This window comes from Equus quagga, chromosome 5 (genome assembly GCF_021613505.1).
Source record: "Equus quagga isolate Etosha38 chromosome 5, UCLA_HA_Equagga_1.0, whole genome shotgun sequence".
In the NCBI taxonomy this organism is placed as follows: Eukaryota; Metazoa; Chordata; class Mammalia; order Perissodactyla; family Equidae; genus Equus; species Equus quagga.
In genome coordinates, this window is record NC_060271.1 from 6,367,987 (window position 1) to 6,395,143 (window position 27,157).

At 41.2% G+C, this 27,157-nt stretch overlaps 1 protein-coding gene across 2 annotated transcripts in view; it reads right to left on the minus strand.

The window, feature by feature from the left end:
- Positions 1-8,449: 8,449 nt before the first annotated feature.
- Positions 8,450-27,157, minus strand: part of SCP2 (sterol carrier protein 2) — a 161,478-nt gene continuing 142,770 nt past the window's right edge. For both annotated transcript variants that reach the window (XM_046660148.1, XM_046660150.1), the window contains exons 14-16: positions 20,636-20,765; positions 12,472-12,551; positions 8,450-9,478 (exon numbers count right to left, since the gene is read on the minus strand). In XM_046660148.1, coding sequence (XP_046516104.1) covers positions 9,383-9,478; positions 12,472-12,551; positions 20,636-20,765 — 306 coding nt within the window. In that variant the 3' untranslated portion in view covers positions 8,450-9,382. The remainder of the gene's footprint in view (positions 9,479-12,471; positions 12,552-20,635; positions 20,766-27,157) is intronic.

The following is a 27,157-nucleotide window of genomic DNA, read 5'->3' on the forward strand; positions in this document are numbered from 1 at the left end:
ACTTGGCACCTCCACTGCCGCACAAGGCTCTCCCCCATACCTGCTCAGCCACAGCCACCTCACCTGGCTGCCCTCCCGCTGGGGAGGGAGAAGGAGAAATAACTCAAACTTGGGACCACTTGCTCAACCTCAATTGCCAAGGCCCTGAATGAATGAATGGCTTATGTGAGGGCTGCAGGCCTTCACTCGCTTCTGCTGCCGCATCCTGATTGTACCACATGCCTTACTCCCTAATCTTCACAACCCTACAAGAGAACTGCTGCCCCATTCACAGGTGAGGAGACAGCCTGAGAAAGGACGGGTGGTCCAGCAACTGAGCAAAACGGCCACGCTGACCCTTCCCCACGGCCCAAGTCCTCTTCCTGGTGGAAAGAGGCAGGGGTGTGGAGCAGGCAAGTGCAGAGCCTGCATTTGAACCCAGGACTGTTTCCATTACATCAATAACTCAAGAACTTAGCAAGAATGGGAACGGGAAATATTTTGCCTTCTTTGGTCTCAGATTCCAGTTCTCTGTGAGCTCCAACTTATGAGAGTTGCTATGATTCACAGGACTGGACAGGGGCCAACACAGAGATGCATCCCTGTCTCCTCAACATGGAGCCCAGATTCGAGGGGAGCTAGAACAAGTCTACTGGCTTGAATACCCATGAGCTAAAGAAAATCTTCTAGAAGGACAATGAGAGCCATACTCAGCACATACTGAGTGCCTACTAAGTGCCAGGCACCATGTTAAATCCTTACACATCTTAATCGAGCCTGTGGGGAAGGTTCTCTGCTCCCTGTCACTGCTGGGGCCAGCCACAGGGCAATGCCTGTCCCCAGAGACACAGGCTGTTCTTCGGAATGCCACACCAGTGCCCACACGTGCTCTGCAGCTGCCCCGTGCTGCAGACACAAGCTCAAGTCACCTGTGTGAAGTACACTAAGGAGGAAGGTCTTGGAGCGTCACTGGTGGGAAATGGAGGCAATCCTGGTGCTCTAGAAGCAAATCCTCTAACTTTCAGAAGGGCTGCAAAAGCTGAGTTGAGTTTGAAATTGAGGTTTCCTGAATCTAGTTGGGCTGCTTCGGCTCCTTCCTGCTGCCCCTCAATTTTAGCTCCTGTTTAGTATTACTGTAGTGATGGTGTCAAGTACAAGCTCTGGACTGAGCCTTAGGGTCAAACAGAGAGAGAAATCGTACAAAGAACAATGACGGAAATGAGGGAAAAACTACAGGCCAAGTCAGGCACAGAAAGAGTCTCCAGGCTCCTGCAACATCCCACACAAGCTCTTTATTGGTGGACTTTTCTGGCTGTATATTATGTTGTTCATCTCTTTCCCCCTCTGCATTGTAAACCCTCCAGGGCAAGCATCTCATCTCATCTTCTAGAAGGTCCCTTTCTAGCCCTAAAATACCATCATTGTAGTAGGCAGAAGGAACCCCCAAAGACACCCATCCCTAATCCTTAGAGCCTGTGAATATGTTAAATTACCTGGCAAAAGGGACTGTGCAGACATAATTAAGGCTGTGGACCTTAAAATAGGCAGAGTACCCTGACTTACCCAGGTGGGCCCAATCATCAGAGCTCTTAAAACTGAGAACGTTCTCTGCTGGAGGTAGGAAAGACGAGGCAGAATGGGAGGCAGGTTTGCAACGTGAGGACTCAACTAACTTTAAAGATGAAGGGAAGGCAGGCAGTCTCTAGAAGCTGAGAACAGCTTCTACTGTGGGATCGGTCCACCAGCAGCATGGGACTGACGCATCTTGAGTGAGCACGGAAGCAGGTTCTCCCCCAGGGCATCTGGAGAGGAGCCCAGGGCAGCCCACACCTTGACTCCGGCCTCATGAGACCTGGAGGAGAGGAGCCAGGTGAACCCAGCCAGCCTTCCGAGCTAGAGAACTGTGAGAGAATACGTTTGTCGAGTTAAGCCACTAAGTTTGTGGTAATATGTTATGGCAGCGATAGAAGATGAATACAAACATTAATAACTATAACCAGTCCATGATACAACCGTTCCAACTCCCAGAGTCGTCTCCTAAGCTGCAGCTACCATTCTGTGGATTTAAGCTGAATGAAAAATGGACTTAAAAAAGACAAAAATAAACGAAAAACTCAAGTTGCTTTCACACTATGAAAACTACAAACTTTTGAATACTCATTTCTTTCTGTTTCTTCCAAAGATATATAGTAAGTCATGGAACAAGTCAGGGTATAAACAAGTAATATAATAAAGATATCGTCTTCTTTTTGACACATAGGAGAAAAAAATTTTTGATAAATGGCAAAAGGAGAAATCTTCAAAAGAGTGGCTTTCCATGAAATATTTTGTGCCATTCAGCTGCTCTGAGCCACTGTTAAGGTCCATCTTCCTGCTGAAATGCCCAGTTTCATCAGCTTGGTTTAGGGACCCTGTGGTCGGAGCTTCCAGGCCACTCATGACCAATATTTATTGTCAGGAAGTTCAACTGTTTTTCAGCCTGAAATTTCTCTTTCTGTATTTCTTCCCATTACTTCTAATAACTAAGCCAAATAATCCCTCTTTTTGGTCTTTCCGTCTCTCAAATATTGGTGCACTCTTATCACACCCTATCCTTGGTATCATTTTGCCACACTGAAGGCTCCTTTCAGCCTGCCTAAATCAACCTTTGTCTTATACTGCTGTATGTTCATGTCTAAACTTCTTTTCCATATATTTCACATAATGAGGTGTCTAATCTTAAATAAAGTGTTCTGCGCACTAGAGAAAAGCCTCCTTATTCTAAAAGGTGAATTATACAATAACTTGCAAAGAAAAAGAAAATTTACCACTGTTTGGTAGTTGGTTAGAAAACTGTAGAACTTACTGCTTCTCTGCCTGCAATTTAAATAAACAGCAGACTACGATGTATTTCCCCCAATTTTACATAAAACTTCATGGCCACAAATTCAGTAACTAAAAGTTCAAGTGCTTACCATACGCTGCTGAAAACAGCACTATGAATATTTACAAATTATTTATATGACTGTTAATAGAACAAATAGTCTAAATGGCCATTATTTTTTGCAATGGGTTTTGGATATGATACATTAAAAAAAAATTTTCTCCAAGAATCTGGCTAAAATTCCATACCAGATTAAACTTCCTGCCAGATGGAATCAGACGCCACATTTCTTAAGGGCCAGAAATCTGGCCCAATATTCTCTGTTCTTACCAAGAACTAAAGAGCTGTTTGTTTGCAGCAGTCTCCAGAAAATATTAAAACTGAACCTTTCCAGTAGATTTTGTAACTCTATTGAGAAAAACTTTAAAATTTGGCCAGATGGGGCTGTGGTTTCTGATAGCACATAAATCTTTCAGGGCCCTCATTAGCTGTTTAGTACTATATCCTAAATTCCTTAATTCATATCAGTGTGGTCTCTAAACAAACTTGATCCCGCTGAGTAATTTATCCAGTAATTTACAATCTGGCTGATTACCTTTTTTTTCTAGTCAATAATATCAAGCAACTTCTGTGTTCAAAAACCAACTATGCCATAGAACTGTAATCTTTGGCTGAAATGCAAATCTTCTGAAAGTCAAACTAAATAATTCTATATCCATTCACTAAGATACAGATACTAATAAATTTTAAGGATTCGTGAGGAAAACGTAAGCAAGCAGACAGTCCATAAAAAATGCAAATTGTCCCCAATCCTTAAACTAGCAGATTATATGAACTCAAAGGATTGTCACAAAATACTTCAATAAATAAATTCCTTCATGCTAAAAGAAGTTTCTCAAGTAGCATTAGGCACCATCTATTGAGTCTAGTCTGTGGCTTGAGATTTTAAACTGCAGCTGCTGCTGATCCTCACACCCAGCAAGGCGGGCGGGCATTACTCTTCCCTTTTTACAACGAGAGCTCAAGGTCCCAAAGCTGTTTGAGCGCCAGAGCTAGGACTAAAACCCACATCTGATGGGCCCCAAGTTTTCCCACTACACCAGGCTGCTCTAAATGTCTTATTTTCTGAAACGGCTGAAGTTTCACAAGATAAACCTGTTAATTATAGGATTTAATTTCATTTTCTCCCCCCATATATGTGAGGAAAACAGGAGTTATATGTGATTGAACCTTTTACAAGATATTTTACAACTTAAAAAGAATTTTAATGATCATTGTCTAATCCTCATTTGTTCGAGAAACCTTTACTGATGCTTATTCTGGTAGACATTGTATTAATACTAGAGACACAGAGATGAATAACAGAGTTTCTACCCTCAAGGTGTCCACAGTCTAATGAGGCTATCAAAAAAAATTAACAGTGTGCCCCTTTTACAGAAGAAGAAACTAAAGGCTGGCAAAGCTTAAATGCCTGACCCTAACTTAGTTTCCAGAAGGCAGAAAGGACATGATCCTAGAGTCTTCTGATTACACTTCAGCGACTCCCCTGCCCCCACCTCCACACTCAACTTCTAATCATGCTCCCCATTGTTGTTTATCTTCATATTCAATAAGGATGTAGAAATCTGAGTTTGAATTCATCTGGACAAGTAAAGCAACAAGACTAATGATTTTAACGCACACAGAACCCACTAGGCCACTGTTTTTAAAAACATGTAATAAAACCACAAATAAACTGACTTTTCCCATTACTTTAGGCTGCTTCAATCTTAAATTGAAAGACTTCCGAGAAGCTGCAAATAGTTTCAAAGAAAGAACAGGATAAGTCAGGTTAAAGGAGAAATTTTTTTTTTAAGATTTTATTAAAGAAAAAAAGATTTTTTTATTTTTCCTTCTTCTGCCCAAAGCCCCCCCAGTACATAGCTGTATGTTCCAGCTGTGAGTGCCTCTGGTTGTGGCATGTGGGACGCCGCCTCAGCATGGCCTGATGAGCCGTGGTACGTCCCGGCCCAGGATCTGAACTGGTGAAACCCTGGGCTGCCAAGCGGAGTGCACAAACTTAACCACTTGGCCATGGGGCCGGCCCCTAAAGGAGAATTTTTAATGTTCTCTTTCATCATCAGGGCAACAGAAGGTCATTGTAATAGAGAATGCATTTCTGTGACGAGGTTCGTATCCTCAGAAATGCCCCTGTGGATATAAAATTGTATTCAGCTTATCTCATTCATTCACTTAATGACAGTAAGCCAAGACTGTGCTGCAAGTCAAAATGTGTGTGTGAGAGGCAGTTCCTGCCCTTAAGGGGCTCTCTGTTGGTGGGAGAGGGAAACAAATTACTACAAAGGAATGATTAGCTCTATTTGTGGCAAACAGGGACAGCTTCCTGAAAGCTAAGGCATGAAGGATGAAAAAGAATTCGCCAAGTGGATGGGGGGCCGGGGGCAGGGGGGGAATGGTGAAAGTGGGCACAGAGAACAGCATGTGCAAGATGACCTAACTCTGAACTAAAAGCATTAGCTAATGTGCTTGCTCTGTTAATCACTTGGAAACTGAACAAATCACTACCAAATGGAACTTTCCTGTTATTATTCATAGCTCTTTATGAAACCAATTCCATCTAGCTTTTGTCCCTACTACGCCACTGAAACCGATTTTGTAGTGATCACCAGTGACTTCCGTGTTGCCAAATTTAATCCAGTAGACACTTTCAGTCATCATCCTACTTGCCCTCACAGTCGCATAGGACACAGCTGACCATTCTCACTTTTTGGCTATATTCTCAAGAAACGTCTCTCCACCTCTCTAACCCCTCTTCCTCATCCCCTTTGTCAGCTACTCCTCCTCTACCTGATCTCTAAAACCTGAAGTTCCTCAAGGCTCACTCCAGCCCTCCCTCCTCCCTCCATTCCTGTAGCTTTAAATACCACCCACATGCCCATGACTTCTGAATGTGCATCTCCAAGCTAACCTCACCTCTGAGCTCCAAACTTGTAAATCCAACTGCCTCCTTGACAGCTCCACTTGCAAATCTCTCAGGCATTTCAAAGTTAACAAGCTCGAAAGTGGAGGTTACTGGGGCCGGCCCAGTGGCAGAGTGGTCAGGTTCGTGCACTCCACTTTGGCAGCCCAGGGTTCACAGGTTCGGATCCCAGGCGCAGATGTACACACTGCTCATGAAGCCATGCTGTGGCAGCATCCCATATAGAAAATAGAGGAAGACTGGCACAGATGTTAGCTCAGCAAAATCTTCCTCAAGCAAAAAGAGGAAGACTGGCAACAGATGTTAGCCCAGGGACAATCTTCCTCAGCAAAAAAAAAGTAGAGCTTATTATTTCAACCACTCTCCCTAAAACCTGCTTGTCCCCTCTTCATTACAGTTATGACCCACCGTTCACCTGGAAGTCATTCTTGGCCCTACCTCCAGTCACCAAGTTCTGTCAGCTCTACTCTGCCTACTTTTCCACATCTACCTCTGCCACCAACACCCTAGTTCAGGACACCATCTTCTTGCACCCAGACATCCACTCTCCAGCCCACTCTACCCCCAGTACCTTCTCTACACAGCAGCTACAGCGATAGTGTAAATCATTTCATTCCCCTGCTTACAGCCCTTCTGTGATGGTCATCAGTTCTTTCACAATATTTCAACTCCATTCTCTCCTTCTGACCCAGGGTAAGATTCTGAAATTGGACAGGGCAGATGACTTTCTTTGGACAATGAAATGGGCAAAAAAGTGATATGTATCACTCCTGGATGCAAACTTTAAGACCCAATGTGTACTTCACCTTTTTCTCTTCCTCTGCCGTGATGATTACAATGCTCTAGACAGTAGCTGCTCCATTAGCCTGGGTTCTAAACCTAGGATATGATGGCCAAGTGGATATGCAGCATGAGTGAGAAATAAACATATGGAAAAGCTACACCTTCAACAGACCCCAAATGCCTTACCATAATGATTCCAATATCTGACTAGAGTGATTCCAAAATTCCAATAGAACTGGCTCCTGTGTATCTATCCAACCTCCTCTTGGGCCCCTTTCCAGATTTTCATGCAATGTTCTTTCCATGGTTCATACTTCAACCTTTAGATCTCAGCTTAAATATTACCTCCTCAGAGATGTCTCCCTTAACCACTTTCTCAAAGAAGGCCCCTCACTGTGATTCTCCATCACAGCACCCTGACCATTTCCTGCACGGCACATCACAGTCTGTCGTAATCACTCCTCTCTCTGATGGTCTCTCCTACTAGACAGTAAGCACCACGGATGGAAGGGCTCACCACTATCTCCAGTGCCTAGCATTATACCCTCAATATAGTACCCGATATATGGCAGGCACTCAATAAATACTTGTTAAATGAATGAACAAATGAGAAGAGACTCAAAAAATGGAACATAAGAAACCATTACAGACATCATATCACACATCACACAGGCAAGAGGTGGTGGCAGCAGTGGGGATAGTACTGAGTGATTATGATGTACCTACCACTTATTTAGGCACCTTACCTATAGTATCTCTCCCATATACCTATGGTATATTGGGTATAGATTCCCAATAACCCTAGGAGGTCGATATTAATATCACCACTTTATAGATGAGGCAACTGAGGCTCAGCCTGATCAAGTTACTGGCAAAAGCAGTAACAGCAGCAATTTTAACCCAGAACTTTTAAGCTCTTTCTCCAAACCATAACGCTTTCCCTAGAAATTAAACTGCTACTGTATTTCATCACTAAGTAATATTCTATTATACGTTTAAATTGCACTTATGTATGAGTACATTTCTACCCAAGAACCAGTTTCTGTTTTTCTTTTTTATTTGTTTTTGTTTTTTAGGCTCATCCTAAAGCCTATTTCAGGTATCTCTTGTTATCTGGGACAAGTGAAGGCAGAATGATGCAGCCAACCCAGACGACAGATAAATCAGACATTTTGCTGGAACTTTTTTCTTATAGTCTTTTTCTTCTCAGAGTAAGCAGCTACTATGATGAAGAAGTAGATCTGTGTTCTGATTTCATTTTATGGGATTTGAGATCAACTTATAGTGGCTTAATTTACTGTCTTGCCCCATCACCAGATGCTGTTCTGCTGGTCACAGAACATGAAAACCTGAATGGTCTAGGAGATCTGACCCACGGTCCTGATCTGATTAGCACAGGCTCCAAACATCGAAACACACGAATGAAGCCATCGAGCTTTTCCCCCTGACCACCTTAGGATGATGTATTATGTTAACGACAGAAAGCTGGCGCTGAGATAGCTCCCAAACAGCTCTGTGGGCTCTTAGCAGACTCACAGGATTATCAGAGCAGAAGGGACCTTAGAGACACCTACGTAAATCCCCTCTTTTAACAGGTTAGCAAACAGGCCCAGGTGGACAGTTATTTATTTGCCTAAGAGAAGCAAGACTCCTGGCTCCCAGTCAAGAGTGCTTCCCACTCTAACGCTCTGCAGCTCCCTAACCAAGAACTAGGGCGATGTCGGGGTCACCAGCAGACAACATCTAGATGACACAGAGTGTCTAGATAAATCCCCCAGTGTTTCTCCTACTCTCCAGCATTCAGAAAACCCCGACCAGAAAGAACACACACATAAAAACAAAAGCAATCTGGAAGAGCTATTTTAATTTTCTATTAAACATTCTTCCAAAAGCATTATTTTTACCCTATATCTTACTGGGTTATAAGAAACAACATTAGCATTAGAAAAACTAGGAAGAAAGATAAAATTAAATGTGGAAATCAAACTAAACTTACGTGAAAAAAGATGATTATAAGAAAGGATTGATAGCTTTATAAATTTAATTAAATTGAGATTATAATTTGAAAACTGTGCATCTCAAACTTCATTTGTTCAGTTATTTTTACCAACAGCATTTCATGACTCTAATACATTGATTTTTCAAGAAGGACAGTCATTTAAAAATATTTTTATTTTAAAAATAGGCCTCTGTTCAGCTATAGATTTTTTTCCCCCAAGCTCTCATCATATTTCTTATTTTGATCTGAGCAGAAAATACCATTTTGATGGCATGAAATGAAAAATTTAAAAGCTTGTTTAAAAAAAAAAAATCCCGGTACAGAATTTTAAAAACTACTAATGGAGAATAGATTAAGGTCATTAAGTGTACAACACTAATTACTGGCCAGCTACTGGTATTCTATTTCTTCCGTAGTTATCCCAAGGAAAACTTAAATGGAATCTTCAGCAGAATAATCCTTAAATATACTTTACAAGCAAAACGAGAGCTTTGTTTACATAGTTTTTGGATTTTGCTGTTCTTAATTTTATTCTGAAACTTAATTTTACCCCAAACCATAATTACCATATTAACTTTGTAATGCACAGTTGTATGCAATTCAGCAATGCAGTAGTACACCATTAGGCTCTATTCACCTAGCGCTTAGGAAAAGTAGGATTGGTCACACCCATTTAAAAACAAATCTCACGCTATTTGCCAATGTGTAGTTTCAGTCTAAGTTCTGACAAGGAAATGTATGGATGTCTTGATTTTCAAAGGTAGGCAAAGGGAGTTCTTCACAGCTTAGCTTTGCCTGGCTGAAGCTGAAGATTTTGTAACTTCATAGCCAGACCCATGTTGCCAGTGATTTTCAATTTGCCTTGAAAGAAGGCCTGTGAGTAAGAAGAAAGAAAATTTATTATTTGGTGGTTTTTTTTTTTTTTTTGAGATTGCTGATATTTCTAGACTATCCAGCCCTGAGATCATTTATTTATCCTGGTCTCTCAAACTTTCTTCAAAATATGAAACTTGGCTTTCCAGAACAGATTTAGAATCAGATTCCCCAAAAGGAGGAATTTGTAAAAACCCTGCTTTACAAAACAGAGCAATCAAAACGCACATCCTTCCCAAATGTCTTCTCTTAGAAAGCCTGCCTTTACCCACTTTCCTCAAAGGGGGTACATTTTCCAAATATTAGGCAAAGTGCGTTCATACTAGGTTGATTTTGTTTAAAAATCAATCCATGTGGATCAGGAATACGAACTGAAATTTTCAGCAGTCTGCTGGGAGAAAAAGCACACGCATAACACAGAAACTCTTGGGATTCAATGTCACCAGTTTTTTTAGGTCTACATGATTAAGGATTTGTCCCTGCAGAGGGAGGCAAGGAGGCCTGCTGAGACTGAGGTGCTTATGTTAATCTTTGGCCCAGTGAGAAGAATCAAGCCGATCCGAAGCACAGAGCCACAGTCTGTTCCGTTTACCAAGTGCCTGGGATTAGATCACATGCTGCTTGCTAAATTTATCATGTAACAAAATCCTGGGAGAACTTCAGAGAGATGGTGAAACTGGGAACACAGCATGATTTCCCTGCTATAATCTAAGTCTTTTAACTCAATTCTTAAATTAAGGAAGGGCGAGATGAAAAAAGTTTCTGGCAGTCTTAGCTTTTTAAACAAAAATGTTAAGTTAGGAGCCCTCTGCCTCATCCACGGGAATGCTCGGAGCTAGGCTTTTTCTACACCTTCTCATAAGGGTGACTAATTCCTTTTTTCCCCTCCTCTGTCTGGACAAACTAAATATTTCCTTTCTATATGGCACACAGCCTTCTGTCTGATGATTTAAAGGTCAGGTGTCTCAGAACACAATATATTTAACATATGTCCTTTAAAGATATGGACCAATAGCACCTAGAAGAGAAACTCACCGTCTTTCCCTTTTTTAAATTAAAAGAGAAAATGACTTTTTATTTACTAATTATTATAGCGAGAACATGAATCTTCATCCTTCAGAGAATCCAAACATGAGGATCATTAATCTGGTCCCTAGGTGTTCTTCATGTGTGCTTTACACTGGAGGGCGCAATGCTTTGTTTCAACTGTAGCCAAACACTGAAACGATAACTTCACTGCATTTAATGGTTCCCAGTCAAATCCTCTACTGAGCATCAGGGAAGGCCATTAGCACATTAACAGAAAGGTCTGCCATTTTTACCTTTAATTCCTTTGGGTGCTAACAGGTGTTCAAGAAAAATGAGCTGACACTTCACTCCGCCAAATGGGCAGTAGACAGATAAACTGAGAGAATGAGGGGAGCTGATGTGTGATGTCTGATCACCCTGCCAAGGAGGTGAATGGAGTGGACCGAGGAGCAGTGGGTGGGAAAGAGAAGGACAGCCAACTCCTACGCTGGTGGCCTCTGTTTGGTCCAGACTTTTGGAGCAGGCTCAGTAGGTGGAAATGTCAGTGCCAATGGTCTGTATTCAGTTGAAATGTCACAGATGCAAGTCTCTCACGTGTCAAAGTATCAACTGAAATATGCTTAGTTGCTTAGAAAAAGCATTTTAAAAAGGAATATGAGTGCAAGTCAGATTTAGTTGTTGTATCCAATCTTTCAAATTACCAGGGACCAGAGGACTAAGACCTGAAACAATTCAGGCTGAGGAAACATAAAAAATAAGGTTACAGGCGGCTGGCCCCATGACCGAGTGGTTAAAGTTCCGCGCACTCTGCTTCGGCAGCCTGGGTTTGCAGGTTCAGATCCTCAGTGTGCACCTTCTCCACTCATCAGCCATGCTGTGGAGGCATCCCACATATAAACTAAAGGAAGATTGGCACAGATATTAGCTCGGGGCTAATCTTCCTCAAGCAAAAAAAAAAAAGGAGAACTGGCAACAGATGTTAGCTCAGGGCAAATCTTCCTCAAAAAAAAAAAGTAAATAAGATTATAATGGAAAGAAGTACCTTAGTTTCTTGTTATCTCTAGGTAATGAAAGCTCAATATATCAAGTCTGTTCAACACTGTGCGACTAAAGAGTATAAGATGACCCTTGACAATTTGGGGACCAGGAAAGTCTATATAAGGCATAAATACATTTTAGACAAATACAGTTTAGTCCAGCAACTGCTTACTGAAAACCTAAAAATGTCAGGCATCGTACTAAGTTCTGGAGACATGAAGACAAATAAGACATAGTTTGTTCCTTTGAGACACAATCTAATGGGGAAGAGAGAGGCAGATTATGACTAATACAATGTGACAAGTGCTAAGCTAGCAGTCCAGTAAGTGGCCCAGAAAAGGGACTGGTTACAGCTCCCAACAACTTGGAAGGAAGTCTTTGGAGGTAACATCTGAGCTAATTTCGAAAGACATGGAGTTTGTCAGGGAAGGACGGTTCAGGCAAAAAGCACCAGCAAAGACCTGGAATGTAAAAGGTCTTACCTTTGTTCACATGGCCCCTCCATCTGCCTGGCTCTGACTCTCCATCTGGGCACCGGTAACTCCTGGGCACCCTATGACTCAGCTCCAGGGCCGCTTCCTCTGACGACCCAGGAAGACCTGGCTGCTCCTTCCCCCACCCTCCCTGATCACAAGCCAGGTGTGGCACCTCAGACATTTGGCTGCACTTACTCTTTTACAGATCTCTGTTGTACCAAACTGTGGATGACCTGAGCATGGGAGCTATTTCTTATTCATCTGGGTATTTCCAGCACACAGAACAGTGGCGCACAGTTTGCTCCACAAATGTCTGTCATTTCTTAGGTGAACACTGAAGTTTTGTGGGTTTAACCACTTCGCACTTTATGGTATGAGGCTGAGGCAAGAGATGAAGTGGAAAAGCCAAAAGACCCACCTACTAGAAAGATACAAGTTCCATCATACTTACCGACTGAGGATTCATTTTACCCGTCATTAAAGCCAGTAAGTCCGAGTCGGCCATTGTGATTGTGCAGTCGGCCTTCTTATCTAGAACAGAGATACGGAGGAGAAGGAAGGAGCACAGGGGAGTGTTCAGTGTCATGTATACATTTGAGTCAAAAGCCACTGACTGTCAGAATCACACGTAGTGCTGGAGCAGTGTGGGGAAACGGGTGTGCACACACCCCTCCATGTGTGCAGCCTGGTAAAATGTGGTGTAACTCACAAGCAACCTTGATATTTCACAAGAGGGAATTGATTAAATTATAGTATTCATATAATGGGATACAATCCAGCCATTAGATGATGTGGATCTACATTTACTGACCTGAAAAAATGTTCGTGTCATACTGTTCAGGATATTGTTATTTAAGTTCATGATACTGTCTGAAAACAAACTGTGAGCATGCTACCATTTTTGCTTAAAAACGGATATTCAATTATATATACAAAAAACACCTGCAAACTTAGACACCAATATATTAATAATAGTTATGTGGCACACAGACTCTAAGGTGGTGCCCATGACCCCTGCCTCCTGGTATTCGTGCCTTTGTATGATCCCCTTCCCTCGAGTGTAGGCAGGACCTGTGACTTGCTTCTAGCCAATAGAATGTGGCAAAGGAGATGGGCTGCCAGTCCTGTGGTTCTGCTACACTATATCAGGCTCTAGCTTGCTGGCAGACTCACTCTCACTCTCCTGTTGGCCTCGAATAAGCTAGCTGCTATGCTGTGACCTGCATATGGAAAGGCCACGTGGCAGGGTACCAGCCTTTAGGAGCTGAGCACAGACTATGGCCTACAGCCAATAAAAAACTAAAGCTATCATTCTTATAGCTGCAATGAAATGAATTCTGCCAGCAACCTGAGTAAACTTGGACACAGACCCTTCCCCAGTCAAGCTGCCAGATGAGAACCCAGCCTTGGCCAACACCTTAACTGGAGCCTGTGAGACCTTGTGCAGAGAACCCAGCTAAGCTGTCCTCAGCCAACTTACCATGGAAACTGTGAGGTAACAAATGTGTGCATTGTTTTAAGCCACTGACTTTGTGGTCATTTGTTATGCAGAAAAGAAAATGAATACAGTTCTCTAGATCAGGGGTTAACACACATTTACTGTAAAGGATCAGACACTAAATATTTCAGGCTTTGTGGGCCACTAGGTCTCCATTGCATCTAGTCAGCTTTGCCTCTGTAGTGCAAAAGCTGCCACAGATAATACATAAACAAATGAGTGCGGCTGTGTTCCAACAAAACTATTTTCAAAATAGGTAGTACAGAGGGAGAAGATATTTGCAATTCATATATCTGACAAAGAACTTGTATCCAGAATATATAAAAAACTCCTGGGGCCAGCCCCATGGCCGAGTAGGTAAGTTCGCGCACTCTGCTTCAGCAGCCCAGGGCTTTACCACTTCGAATCCTGGGCGCAGACATGGCACTGCTCATCAAGCCATGCTGAGGCGACGTCACACATGCCACAACTAGAAGGACCCACAACTAAAAAAATACAACTATGTACCGGGGAGCTTTGGGAGAAAAAGGAAAAAAAGTTTTAAAAATCTTAAAAAAAAAACTCCTATTGCTCAATTAGAAAAGGTTAGATAATCCAATACAAAAATGGGCAAAGAAACAGGCACTATACAAAAGAGGATCTCCAAAGGGCCAAAAAAAGCACATGAAACAGTATTCAACTTCATTAGTCATCAGGAAAATGCAAATTAAACGCACAGATGAGATACTACTACTACCCATTAGAATGAGTGGCTAGAAAAAAAGATACTTAGTGCTAGTTAGGATGAGGAGCAACTGAAAGGTCAGTACCTTGCTGGAGGAACTGTAAAATGGTACAGCCACTTTAGAAAACAGTCTGGAAATTTCTTATAAAGTTAAACATACATATGCCATATGACCTAGCAATGCCACTCTTAGGTGTTTACTCAAGAGAAATGAAAACACATGTCCACACAAAAACCTGTATGTCTATGTTGATAGTGGCTTTATTCAAACACCAAAAGCTGGAAAAACTCAAATGCGCCTCAACTGGTAAATAGATAAACTACTCAGCAACAAAAAGAAACAAACTACTGATGATACATGCAACAACATGAATGAATCTCTGTGACCGAGGCAAGCTTACAAAGCTACATCTCGTATGATTCCACGTAAATGACATTCTGGAAAGGTAAACTACAGGGACAGAAATCAGACTCGTGGCTGCAGAGCCTGAGGATGAGAGAAGAGGACACTTTTTTCGGGTGAAGGAAATATTCTATATCTTGATTTCTGGTGGTGGTTATACAACTATATGCATTTGTCTAAATTCACATAATTGTACATCTAAAAAGGGTAGATTTTATCGTGTGTAAATTATACCTCAATCAACCTGCCAAAAAAGAAAAACCTGACAGTTCCAAGTACTGTCAAAAATGTGAAGTGAATGAAACTCTCATGCAATGTGGAAGGGAATGTAAAATAGTATATCCACATCAAAAAACTGGCTATCCTGTACCTGACGACCTAGTATTTCTACTCCTGGTTATATGTGTAATGGAAATGAGTACCTATGTCCACTAAAAGACACATATGAGAATGGTGATAGAAGCTTTATTCATAAGGCCCCAAAATGGAAACACTGCAAAGATACATCAACCATAGAACGAAGAAATAAATTCTGTGGCATTCACATGGTAAAAATGAATTACTGCTACATGCAACAAAATTAATGAATCTTACAATGCTGAGCAAAAGAAGGCAGACTTACAAGAGTAAATATTGTATGGTTCCATTTATATGAATTTCCAAAATGAATAAAATCAGTCTATGGTGGTGGAATTCAGAACAGTGTTTCCTTTGGGAGTGGAGAGTGATGGGAGGGACATGCGGAAGGCTTCTAGAATGCTGGCAACATTCTGCATCTTGACCTGGGAGACATATTCATTTGTAAACACTGATCAAGCTGTACACTTCAGATTTTGCCCTTTATTACACACTAGACTTCAACAAAAACTTTCCACAAAACAAAATAACCAGGTGAGTTGAATTTGGCCCATGGGCGACAGTTTGTTGCCCGTGATGTAAGTGGTGGAGAGTAATTTTTTCATTTTGTTTCTCTATCTTTTCTAATTTTTTTTTACACTGAGTATATATTACCTATATAATACAAAGTTTTAAAATATTAATTTTAATATCATAAAAGTCTAATGAAAAAAGACTGTAGAAAAAAGACTCCAATATCTCATTGCTAAATCAGCCATGTCCACCTTGGACAAATGAGAGGTTTAAAGTGCAAAAGGAAAAATTCACCAAGAAATTGAATTTTTCAGCAGTCAGTGTTTTAGGCAATCAGTATAACACAGTTCTCTAACAGTTGGCGCCTCTTCAAATTAAAGCTGGCCTCTCCCCGAAACCAAGTCACCCTCTATCTCACTATTCTCTTTTATTTCTCTTCATTGCAATTATCTGAAACTACCTTATTTGTATACATGTTTTCTGTCTGGATTTGTCCACTAGAATGAAAACTTCACAGGGGAGGGCCCTTGTCAGTTTTGTTCACTGTTAGATCCCAAAGTCCTTGAAAAGTGCTGGACACATAAAAGGCAATCATTAAGTGCCTAGTGAATAAATAAGTAGATTATACAGAGTTCAGAAGATTATCAAATTAAGACCCAATAGCTAATCAGATAATCTGTGCCTTAATAGAAGAGATATGGGTTGCTATGGCCTGAATGTCTGTGTCCCCCCAAAACTCATATGTTAAATCCTAATGACAGATGTGATGGTATTAGTAGGTGAGCCTTTGGGAGGTCCTAAGGATGGAGCCCTAATGAATGGGATTAGTGCCTTATAAAAGTAGCTCCAGAGAGAACTCTAGCCCCTTCCACCATGTGGGCCCACAGCAAGGAGGCACTGACTCTGAACCTGGAGGAGGGCCCTCACCGAGGGTGATCACGCTGGCACCTTGGCCTTGGACGCCAAGCCTCCAGAACTGTGGGAAATGAACTTCTGTTGTTTATAAGCTACTTGTTCTGCAGCACTTTGTTACAGCAATTTGAATGGACTAGTGGCTAAGTCGTTAAAGCATCATCAGCACCTGGTGAACCCCAGATCTTTCTCAATTTCCCAAGTCCTTTTGAGGAGTCTCACACAAGTCTAATGTGTTCTAGCAAAACTAATGTTTTATACATGGGTTAGGGAGAAAGCAAGGGTTTACTGAGCACTAACTATGCATAGGTGCTTTACATACCTTATCTTATTTACTCCCCACAACAGCTCCATGGATAGAAGTTCTTCTCACCACTGTCTAGATGAGACCCCTGGACTCAGGGAAGGTATACACCTAGTAAGCGACAGAGCCCAGGTCCTGAACCCAGCTTGGGTGTCTCCAAAGGCTATGCTCTTGGGGATGGGAGACTCTGAGGCTTTCTATATCATGTTCCCCACAAAGGGGCAGGGTTGAGAACTCAAGTAAGTGCCGAGAGGGCAGAATAAAGGACTGAAAGAATCATGTGTCATGTTAGATTAATCAAAGTTGGCTTCCTGGAGACATGATATGTGAGTCGTTTCAAAGGAGAGGAGGGAGTGGCAGAATTCATGGAGAAAGGCACCGAGGCAGGAGGAAAAGATGATGGAAAACACAAAATCTAAAAATCCTTAATATAGCCATCTACACAATCATTACCAAACTCTCAGAAAATAAGCACATGAAACACATTTAAGTAAATCTTACTTCCCTAACAGTAAGTAAACCTCTCAACGCTATGTACATGCCAAAAGAAGTAGCAATTCTCTTTAAGATGCCAGTTCAAACTAGGACAGGTTATTAATGCTTTAACATAGCTGATCTCTAACAAATGGTCATTTGTTGGCTGATGTAAAAGGAGCTGGCAATTTTCAGGGGTTGCTTTTACTGGGTAAGTCCATATTTCAGTGCCATTCCTGGCTGCCAACAAGTGTCAGTTTCAGCAGAAATTTCCCTGTCCCAGGCTAAAATCCCTTCAGGCCCGGGATGGGGCACCAACGTGGGGAGAACTCACCGCCAGAGTCCATATGCAGAGAACAAGGTTTTTCTGAAATTATGCAAGCACATTATCTTTCATGACAAACAAACACCAGTAACAAAACAGAAGAAATTTTTTTTTTAAAAAATCACCTTAACATCTGCCCAGGCATACAGGAATATAATTCTGAAGTAACTATTAACCTCAGTCACTAAAAAATTAGCACTATTTCCCAAAAGTTCTTTTTATTTCTAAAAGCTAAAATCGAGATGAAACATTTAGTTTTTCTTCCTACCCCACATTAGAGTGGCAGCTCACAGAATGCAAACATATAGTTATTTTTCTGCCCACTCATTTTGAGGGCAAAAAAAAAAAGACTATATAAAATTCAGGAACTTTCTCTAACAATGCCATGCTGCCCGCGCCAGATGTGCTTACTACCCCTCAGCCTTCCCTTCATTAATCTCTAGTTGATTCCTTATTCAACAGCATATAACACTGCTCTTAACATTTTCTCCTGTCTCCAAGCTCTAGACTCTATTCCAGGAGCTCTGCCAATCTCCTCCCTCCCTGAAAATGCCCCTGAATGTTTATCTACCCTCTCAGAGAAGGAAGCGTCACCCCTCCTTCCTCAGGCTCACCCTCCTTCCACCTGCGCTCCTATGTCACCCTCTTCTCCAGGACCTCCCTCCATAACGTATCAGGAATGAAACTCTACCATCTTTGACGGACTTCCTTCTCCTGCACAGCTTCCAGATCCCATCAAGTTCACCCCAAATACCCCTGGCAGCTATCATGTAGCAGCATCCTTTTTGCTCACTGCCAGCACTCAGGCTATCCTTTCTGCTCACTTAGACAGGAGCAGCATCCACCCCGCTACTGCCCTCTCTGCCTCTGATTTCTGCCTTCTAATTCATCGGGTCTGACGCACCAGCCTCATCCTCGAAAACACAGCTCTGACTTTCACTCTTCTACATAAAAAGCTTTAACAGACTAATTATGTATCAGATCACTTTCAAAGTTCATAGCATGGTATTTTAAGCCGTCCAAAAACCTAGTTCCCATCCATGATATTTCTCAATTGCACCAGTCTTTTCCCTACAAGAGAAATGTAACATACAATGTAGCTACCAGTTACTGAATGCTTACTAAGCATCATTCATTCATTCTGCTGTTCATTTTCCAATTATCTATTTTACTGAAGACCTGCCATGTATCAGGTATTAGAGTAGGTAGTGGGAATGCAGCAGAAAACCTAACAGGCAAAAAGCTCTGCCTTCATGCAGCTTACAGTTCAAGTGGGGGAGATGGACAATACGCAAATAAATAAAATTCATATGGCATATCAGATGGTGATAAGTGCTACAAATAAAAATAAGGCAGAAAACGACAATAGGAAACGGTAATGGGGGTGTGATTTGAAAAGTGGGGTTAGAGAAGGGCTAACTTAGAAGATGACATTTGAGCAAAGATCCAAAGGAAATGAGGGAACAAGCCACGAGGATATCTAAGTGAAGGCAATTTCAGGCAGGACAGAGTAGAAAGCCCCTGAACTGGGACTACCTCACATTTCAGCAATAGCAAAGAGGCCAGTATGACTGGAGCAAAGTGAGGGAGAGTGTGGTAAGACAGAGAAAACGGGGACCAGATCATGCTGTGCCATTGTAAGAACTCTGAGCTGAAAGCCACTAGATGGTTTTAAGCAGAGGAGTGTCACAATCTGACAAGTTTTAAAATGATCACTCCAGGGGCTGGCCTGGTGGCACAGCAGTTAAGTTCGCACGTTCTGCTTCAGTGGCCCAGGGTCTGCCGGTTCAGATCCCGGGTGCGGACACCACACCGCTTATCAAGCCATGCTGTGGTAGGCGTCCCACAGAGAAAGATGGGCACGGATGTTAGCTCAGGACCAGGCTTTCTCAGCAAAAAAGAGGAGAATTGACAGCAGATGTTAGCTCCGGGCTGCTCTTCCTCAAAAAAAAAAAAAAAGATCACTCTAACTGGTGTGTGGAGAAGGACCTGTAGGGGGCAAGGATAGAAACAGGGAGAGCAGGCAAACAAATGACAGAGGCTTAGAACAAGGTGGTAGTAGAAGAGGACAGAGTTTGCTGGTGGATTAGACTGTGGAGTGGAGAAAAAGAGGAGCCAATGATGACCTCAAGGGTTTGGGTCTGAGGAACTGGTAGGACAGAAGAGCGATCTACTGAGATGCAGAAGACAGTGGAGGAGGACGTAATTAAAGGGGAGTGGGAGGAAGATCAGGAGTTCAGTGTTCGCCATATAGCTTCGGGATACCTATTAGTATCCAAGTACACTTGTCAATTAAACAGCTGGATATGCACCTCAGAGTTCAGCGGCTAAGTCCATGCTGAAGATATCTGGGAGCCATCAGTGTAGAGATGGTGTTAAAAGCATGAGACTAGATGAGATCCCCAGGGAGTGAATGTAGATAGAGCTGAGCCCTGGAGCACTGCAATGTTTAGAAATTTGAAGATGAGGAGAAAACAGAAGAGATGCCAAGAAGGAACACCCAGAAGGTAAGGGGAAAGCCTGGAAGTGTAATATCTTTAAGGCGAGGAATTAACCACTGAATTTAGCAACACGATGATCAGTAGTGACCTTGACAAGAATAGTTTTAGGACAGTAATGACGACAAAAGCTTCTGGAGTGGGTTCAAGAAAGACTGGGATGAGAGGGAGTGGAGATAGTGAATATAGACAGGTCTTTTGAGGGCATGTACTTACACACTGGACTATGTGCTCTACAGGTTAACTAAGAGATAATTCTCTTAATCCTTGCATCAACTCTATGAAACATGCACCATTTCTTATTCCCATTTACAGATGAGAAAACTGAGGCTCAAAGAAGTTAAATAATTTGTTCAAGGCCAGAATCTGTGAGTGGCAGGGCCAGGACCCCAACCCAAATTTGTCTAATTCCAAAGCCTAAGATTGGTGACTCTGCGATGAAGCCTCCTAACCTTTGGGAGGAGGCAGCTGTGAACTATTCCTGTTCCCAAGGAGTCACTAATTCTTTAACAAGGTCCTATACTTCTAAAGCCACCCCTCTTGGGGAACCCCACCCATTTTCCTCTGTGAGCTTGTCAGTGCTCCCATAAGGGAAGTCACTACTGACCTGAGTTAGGAAGCACTGATCCTTTGCCGTTCTTCACATCCACCACCCAGGTGGCTTCTTTACCCCCGGGGCCATCCTTCACCTTGAAGGCAAAAATACCACCGATTTTCTTCACAAATTGTTCCCCTTCCTGGAAAGAAAAATAACATTTGGAGCTATATTAAGTTCTTTTCTCTGGCTTTTTCCCCAAATTAAATGTTTAAATAGATACATGACGTGAGCAGCTGGGCCAGCAAGCAGTCCCCAAGCTCCCTTAGGATCTTTTACCCAGAAAAGTCTGAAAGGCAACCAGGCAACAACTCCCTCATCCGCCAAATTTTTTGTTAAAAATGGCTTTCTGGATACAACTGGTGGAAGGAAAGGGAGGTTGGAGGGTGGCACGGCAGCACTGTCTACTGAAATAGCCTGCATTTGTCTCAGTAATTTCTGAAAGATTCTCTCTGAATGTAGGAACCCCCACTCCCTCTTTATTTTTGCAGGTCAATTCCTTTAAATATATTTTTGTTTTGCTACAATCAGAACTTAAAGATAAGTGGTTCTGAGATCAAAATCTTTTTCTGATCAACCCATTTTCTGGATTAGTATAAAGAATTATATAAGAATATACCATCCACACCACTTACTTTTGGATGTTGGGAAATGAAGCTGGAAAGACCATCTCAGAGCCACATCTCAGTAGGCTGGTTTCCCTTCTCCCTCCCTCTCCCCCTCATTCCCACTCTGTTTCATCTTTCCTTACTGAAATATTTATTGATTGAAACAATAGTTCGCACCAGACATTGTTCTAGGCACCGAAATATGGAAGCAGGAGTTAGAAGAGTCAATGATAATACACTATGATCACCAGGACAACGCACTGGGAAAAGGGAAGCACAGGGGACTGGAGGAGCACAAACGAGCAGCTAAGCTAAGTCAGCTGGCAGGGTGAGTAACGAAAGCATGACAACAAATTCACACATCTTTTTAAAAAATGTAAACCAAAAACAACATAATAATTTTATTGCAGTTATTTTTCTTTAGAGAAGAAACACATTTTACTGTGGGAAAAACAGAAAATATTGATAAGCAAAAAGAAGAAAACATTCATAATTTCACCACTCAAAGAAAGTAATATTTTGAGATAAATCCCCTCCGTCTTTTTTCTCTGTGTATATTTTTTAAATGAGGTCACATTGTATACACTGTTTTGTAGTCCACTTTTCTGTTTGATACAATTATTCTCATTACTGTGTTAAGTACACTTCTACATAATTTTAAATGACCACATATAGCCTTAGTTGTAGAAGTGTACTATACTTTATTTACCCAATATTCTGTTGCCTGATCTTTAGGTTAGTTCTAACTGCTGGTCTTCTAACAATGCTGTGAATAATAACATTCTTACATCTAACTACTTTTACATAGCCTCATTTATTTAAGGTTAAATCCCCAGAATTAAACTTCGCTAATAACACTGAATCGGCAACCAGCATAGGTTTGAATTCCTGTTCTGCCACGTACTTATACACCCCTGAGCAAGTTACCAAACCTCTCTGAATCTCAGTTTTCTTATGTGTGAAATGCAGACAATAACAGCAGCTACCCTCATAGAGTTGTACTGTATTTAAATACCCACAAAGCACAGACTAATTGCTCAATAAATGTTAGCGTTTCTTTGTTATTCCACTCGATCTGTCTGCTACTCCTATGCCAATATAACTTTATGTTGTACTTTACTCTTTGCTACAGTAAGTCCCCATCATAATTCCCCTCTTCCAAATATTCTCGGCTATTCTCAGATTTGTTTTGGACATTTTTTTCCTCTAGATCTCACATTATAATCATTTAGTTTTTTTCCCCAAAAATGCTGTTGAATTTATATGGGGTTACAAAAAATATGTGGATCCGTCTGGGACAGAAGTAATATGTTTACAATATTAAGTTCCCCCATTCATAAATATGGTATATCTTCCAAGTTTTCTTTGATGTCCCTTGGCAATATTTTGTCATTTTCTTCCCACGCAGGCTTTTGCACATTTCTGACCAAGTTTATTCTGAGATATTTTATATTTTATATTGCTCTTATTAATAATATATTTTTTCATTATATTTTACGACTGGATTATTGCAAATATGTAGAAAATATATTAATCTTTGTATATTTATTTGGGAACTGACTACCTTTTAAGTTCTCATAATTTCCTTTTTTTTTTTTTTTTCCTGCTTTACTTCCCCAAACCCCCCCTGTACACAGTTGTATATCTTAGTTGGCAGTCCTTCTAGTTGTGGGATGTGGGACACCGCCTCAACATGGCCTAAGGAGCGGTGCCATGTCCGCGCCCAGGATCTGAACCCTGGGCCGCCACAGCGGAGCACGCGAACTTAACCACCCCGCCATGGAGCCAGCCCCCTCATAATTTCTAATAGTTTTTATTTCCTACCTTCTTTATTTCAGCCTTACATCCTCAATAATTTATATCCAAGATTCTTCTTCTTTTTGGTATCATAATATTCTTTTTTTTTTTTTGAGGAAGATTAGCCATGAGCTAACTACCACCAATTCTCCTCTTTTTGCTGAGGAAGACTGGCCCTCAGCTAACATCCATGCCCACCTTCCTCTACTTTATATGTGGGACGTCTGCTACAGCATGGCTTGACAAGCAGTATGTAGGTCTGCACCCGGAATCTGAACTGGCGAACCCAGGGCCACCAAAGTAGGATGTGCAAACTTCACCACTGCGCCACCGGGCTGGCCCCCATAATATTCATTTTTTTTTAACAAAGATTTAAGTGTTTACTATGTCCAGGCACTGTGATAAGTACCTGAAATACCCAAATAATTATTATCCCCGAGGAACTTGCATAAACTGACATCAGATACTAACCTGTTTCTATGTATGCAGAGACCCTGGCCTAAGTTCTTTCTTCATTTTGTTTTGTTTTGTTTGTTTTATAACAGTTTTATTGAGATATTTACATGCCATAAAATTTATCCTTTTAAAATATATAATTCAGAGGTATTTTAGTACACTCAGAGTTACGCAACCAATACCACTAATTTTAGAACATTCTCATCACCCCAAAAAGAAATCCATAGCCATCAGCAGTCACCCTTCCCATTCTCTCCTCCTGCTAGTCCCTGGCAACCATTAATCTACTTTCTGTCTCCGTGGATCTGCTTATTCTGGACATTCCATATAAATGGAATCGTAAAATAGTTGGTCTTTTGTGACTGGCTTCTTTCATTTAACACAATGTTTTTAAGGTTCATCCATGTTGAAGCATGTGAGACTAATTCATTCCTTTTTATGGACAAATAATATTCCACGTATGGATGTAGCACATTTTGTTTAGCCATGTATCAGTTGACGGTTGTTTCCCCTTCTTAGCTATTATGAATAATACTGCCATAGACATTTGTGTACAAATTTTTATACGGTCATAGGCTCTAATTTCTCTTAGGTATATGTTTAGAAGTGAAATTCCTGGGCCATAAGGTGATGTTTAACTTTTTGAGGAACTACCAAACTGTTTTCTAAAGTGGCTGCACCACGTTACAATCCTAGCAGCAATGAATGAAGGTTCCAATTTCTCCACATCCTCACCAACACTTTTGTTTGTCTTTTTGAGTTTAGTCATCCTAGTGGGTGTGTCAATCTTTTTCTCATACATAGATAACATACCTGAACCTATCTAGAACCAACCATGGGTCTTAGGACTCCAAAGAAGCTATTCTAAAAATATTTACTCTAGGCCTACCTATCCCAACAGTCATGGAGGCATTTCTTACCTGGGGGTGTCCTGAAACCAACTACCAATATTTTCTAGTTAAATCAAGAAACCAAAATGATCGTCAGATTTTGAAAGTGAAAGAGAAATTACCTTATTTTGGCTTCCCTTAAAAGATCTCACTCAAACTATTTTAAGATAACTTTAGGAAAAATTCTTAAAAACAATCATAATCTTTTGAGGGCTATAAAGTTTTCAAGCGCTTTTATATATATTATTCCTTTAATCTTCATAAAATCTTGTAAGTAGTTGGACAGGTATTAATATTAGCTCACTGAGCAGGAAAAACAACTTCAGACTACTCTCTATCCTGCTGCTAAGCAGTTCATCCATCAGAATCCATCCAACACTAACATAATCCAGCTAACACTCTCTGATGTGAATTTCTTAAACAGCTCCTCAAAGCCTACCGGATGAAGTCTGTCTTTACATATCATTCAAGATTTTTCATGATCTCAAGTCTACTTATCTGTTCTTATCTTCAGCCACTTTTTCATCCACCTCAGGCTTCATGTACTAACAATATGATCCTTTTGAGTTCCATGAACATATACGTCTCCATGCCCTTGCTCATGCTATGTCCCGGATCACTCACCTCCTCCTATTCTCTATTCCCACCCCAACCTCATCAATTCAACTCACAGCTCACATGCTAATTCTTCTGGGAAGGCTTTTCTGTCTCTACTGGACACTGTGATGGCCCTTTGCACATGCACGCGTTTCTTGTTAAAGAAGTTATTTTTTTCTGATGAAATTTTTCCATGTCAATCTTTCCACTCAACTTCATGTTCCTTGAGGGGCAAGGACATATGGCTAGTAAGTAGTACAACAAGAACTCTGTCTCAGGTTGGTTAACTTCAAATCAATGCCCCTTCCATTTGACTACACCATACTGCACAGTAGGTTACATCACTACTTCCAGACTTGAGCCTCTGAAAGCAGTTTCTGCCACCATAAAAGAATTAAAAGAAAGCTCAAAGTCTTCTCCACTCCCTCAAGGTTCTGCGGAGACAAACTAGAAGACTGGGTTAATAATGCTGGTGTGCTGGGCCACCTAAGAGCCAGGATTCCTCCAGGGCCAGTGGCCCATGCATGACTCCTTCCAGGTGCCTCCAGGCCATCTGCTTGCACAGTGCCTCAGGAAAGGGGCTATGGCCGACACCAACAAGTTACAGCAGGAAAATATGAGCAAACATTTAGCAATTCTACCTGCATACTTGGAGAGAAAATCCTCCCGCCTCCTTAAGACAAACGTAGATTAATTCTGCACTTGCTGTTACTTTTGAGAACCAACATCCTCTTATAAAATCACATCCTTTTAAAATATTTTCAATTGAAGAGGGGTGAGAGAGGGTAAGGAAATGGACAAGGAGGAGAGAATTAAAAGGAGAAAGAAAATACACACTTGTTGCGAAACTGGAGATCATTAACACTAAGCAAGTTCTAAGTGCCTCCTTGCGTGAAGAAAAGTACTTCTTTCTGAATACGCAAGAGGTCAAGGAGTAGATGCTGTCGTACACTTAATAGGAACAAAAAATTAAGACAGAATTCAAAGAAGGGCAATGGGGTATTGCTAACAAAGACGAGGTGGAAATAAAATCTCTTGCTAGGCTTCCTTTGCTAATGCAGAAAATGCATGAATTGACAAAAGATTCCAAGACTTTCACTTTCTAGTCGTGCAAACTTTTGGGAAACTAACAATCATGGCAAGAAGAAAAGAAATAAGGGAACAAGGTCCATGCAAGTGAGGTTACAGAGGAAGGAGAAAGAATTAAAATGGGAGCAAGAAGAATACATCTGTAAAGCTGAAAGACAACTGTGAAATACAAATAGCACTGCTTTGTTAATCCCGATAATGAAGCATTAAATGACGACATATAGCCATACCAGATACTCTCCAGACTGATTATTTTTATTTGATTTTTTTTAATAGAATGAAGTGGAGAAAAATGGGGCAACTTGGCAGAAGCGACTAGCCTATGAGTTGTTCTGCAAGCAAATGTTGGTGGCATCAAAAATAAAACAAAATTTTCAAGCTGACGTCTTATAGAGTCCAACTTCATTTTAGTGGACAGTTGTAATGAAAGAAATTTAAAAAACAATAATGAGATATTTTTTCCTACTAGATTGGCAAACAATTTTTTAAAACCAGCCAACATAGCACTGGAGAAGGTGTGATGAAAAAAGTCACTCAAGAATTGATGCTAAGTTTGTAAATTAGTACCCTCTTTTTGGTGGATAGTTTGGCAATAAATATCAAAATGCAAAACCATACACATCCAACGACCCAACAATATCCTCTTTTAATTGCTTATGCCAAGGTGATCATGGCATAAAGTACTTAAAGATGAGTACAAAAGGAAATTTATTGTACTTCTATTGTACTTGCCAAATTTAAATACAACCTGATGTTCATCATAGGAGGCTAGCTAAATAGGTTATGATACATACATTCAAATGTATACCATGTGGTCATTAAAACTTATGGTAAGGATTTACACTTATGAGCATGGAACATTCTGTCAAGAGAAAAAAGCAGGCTATAAAACAACAGGTAGTCCCACACAGGTGTAGCCCAAGATGGAGCAGGACAGGTATGCAGCTCCCGGGCCAGTGCCTGCCTGCCCGGAACTGTCGACCTTGGCCCTCTCTACCTCAAGAAGGTTGTTGACCATTATGAAAATCTTAGAAATGCAGGGTCCTTTGTCAAGAGACATCAGTCACGTTAGCTCTTTTCCCACGCACAGAGCAATC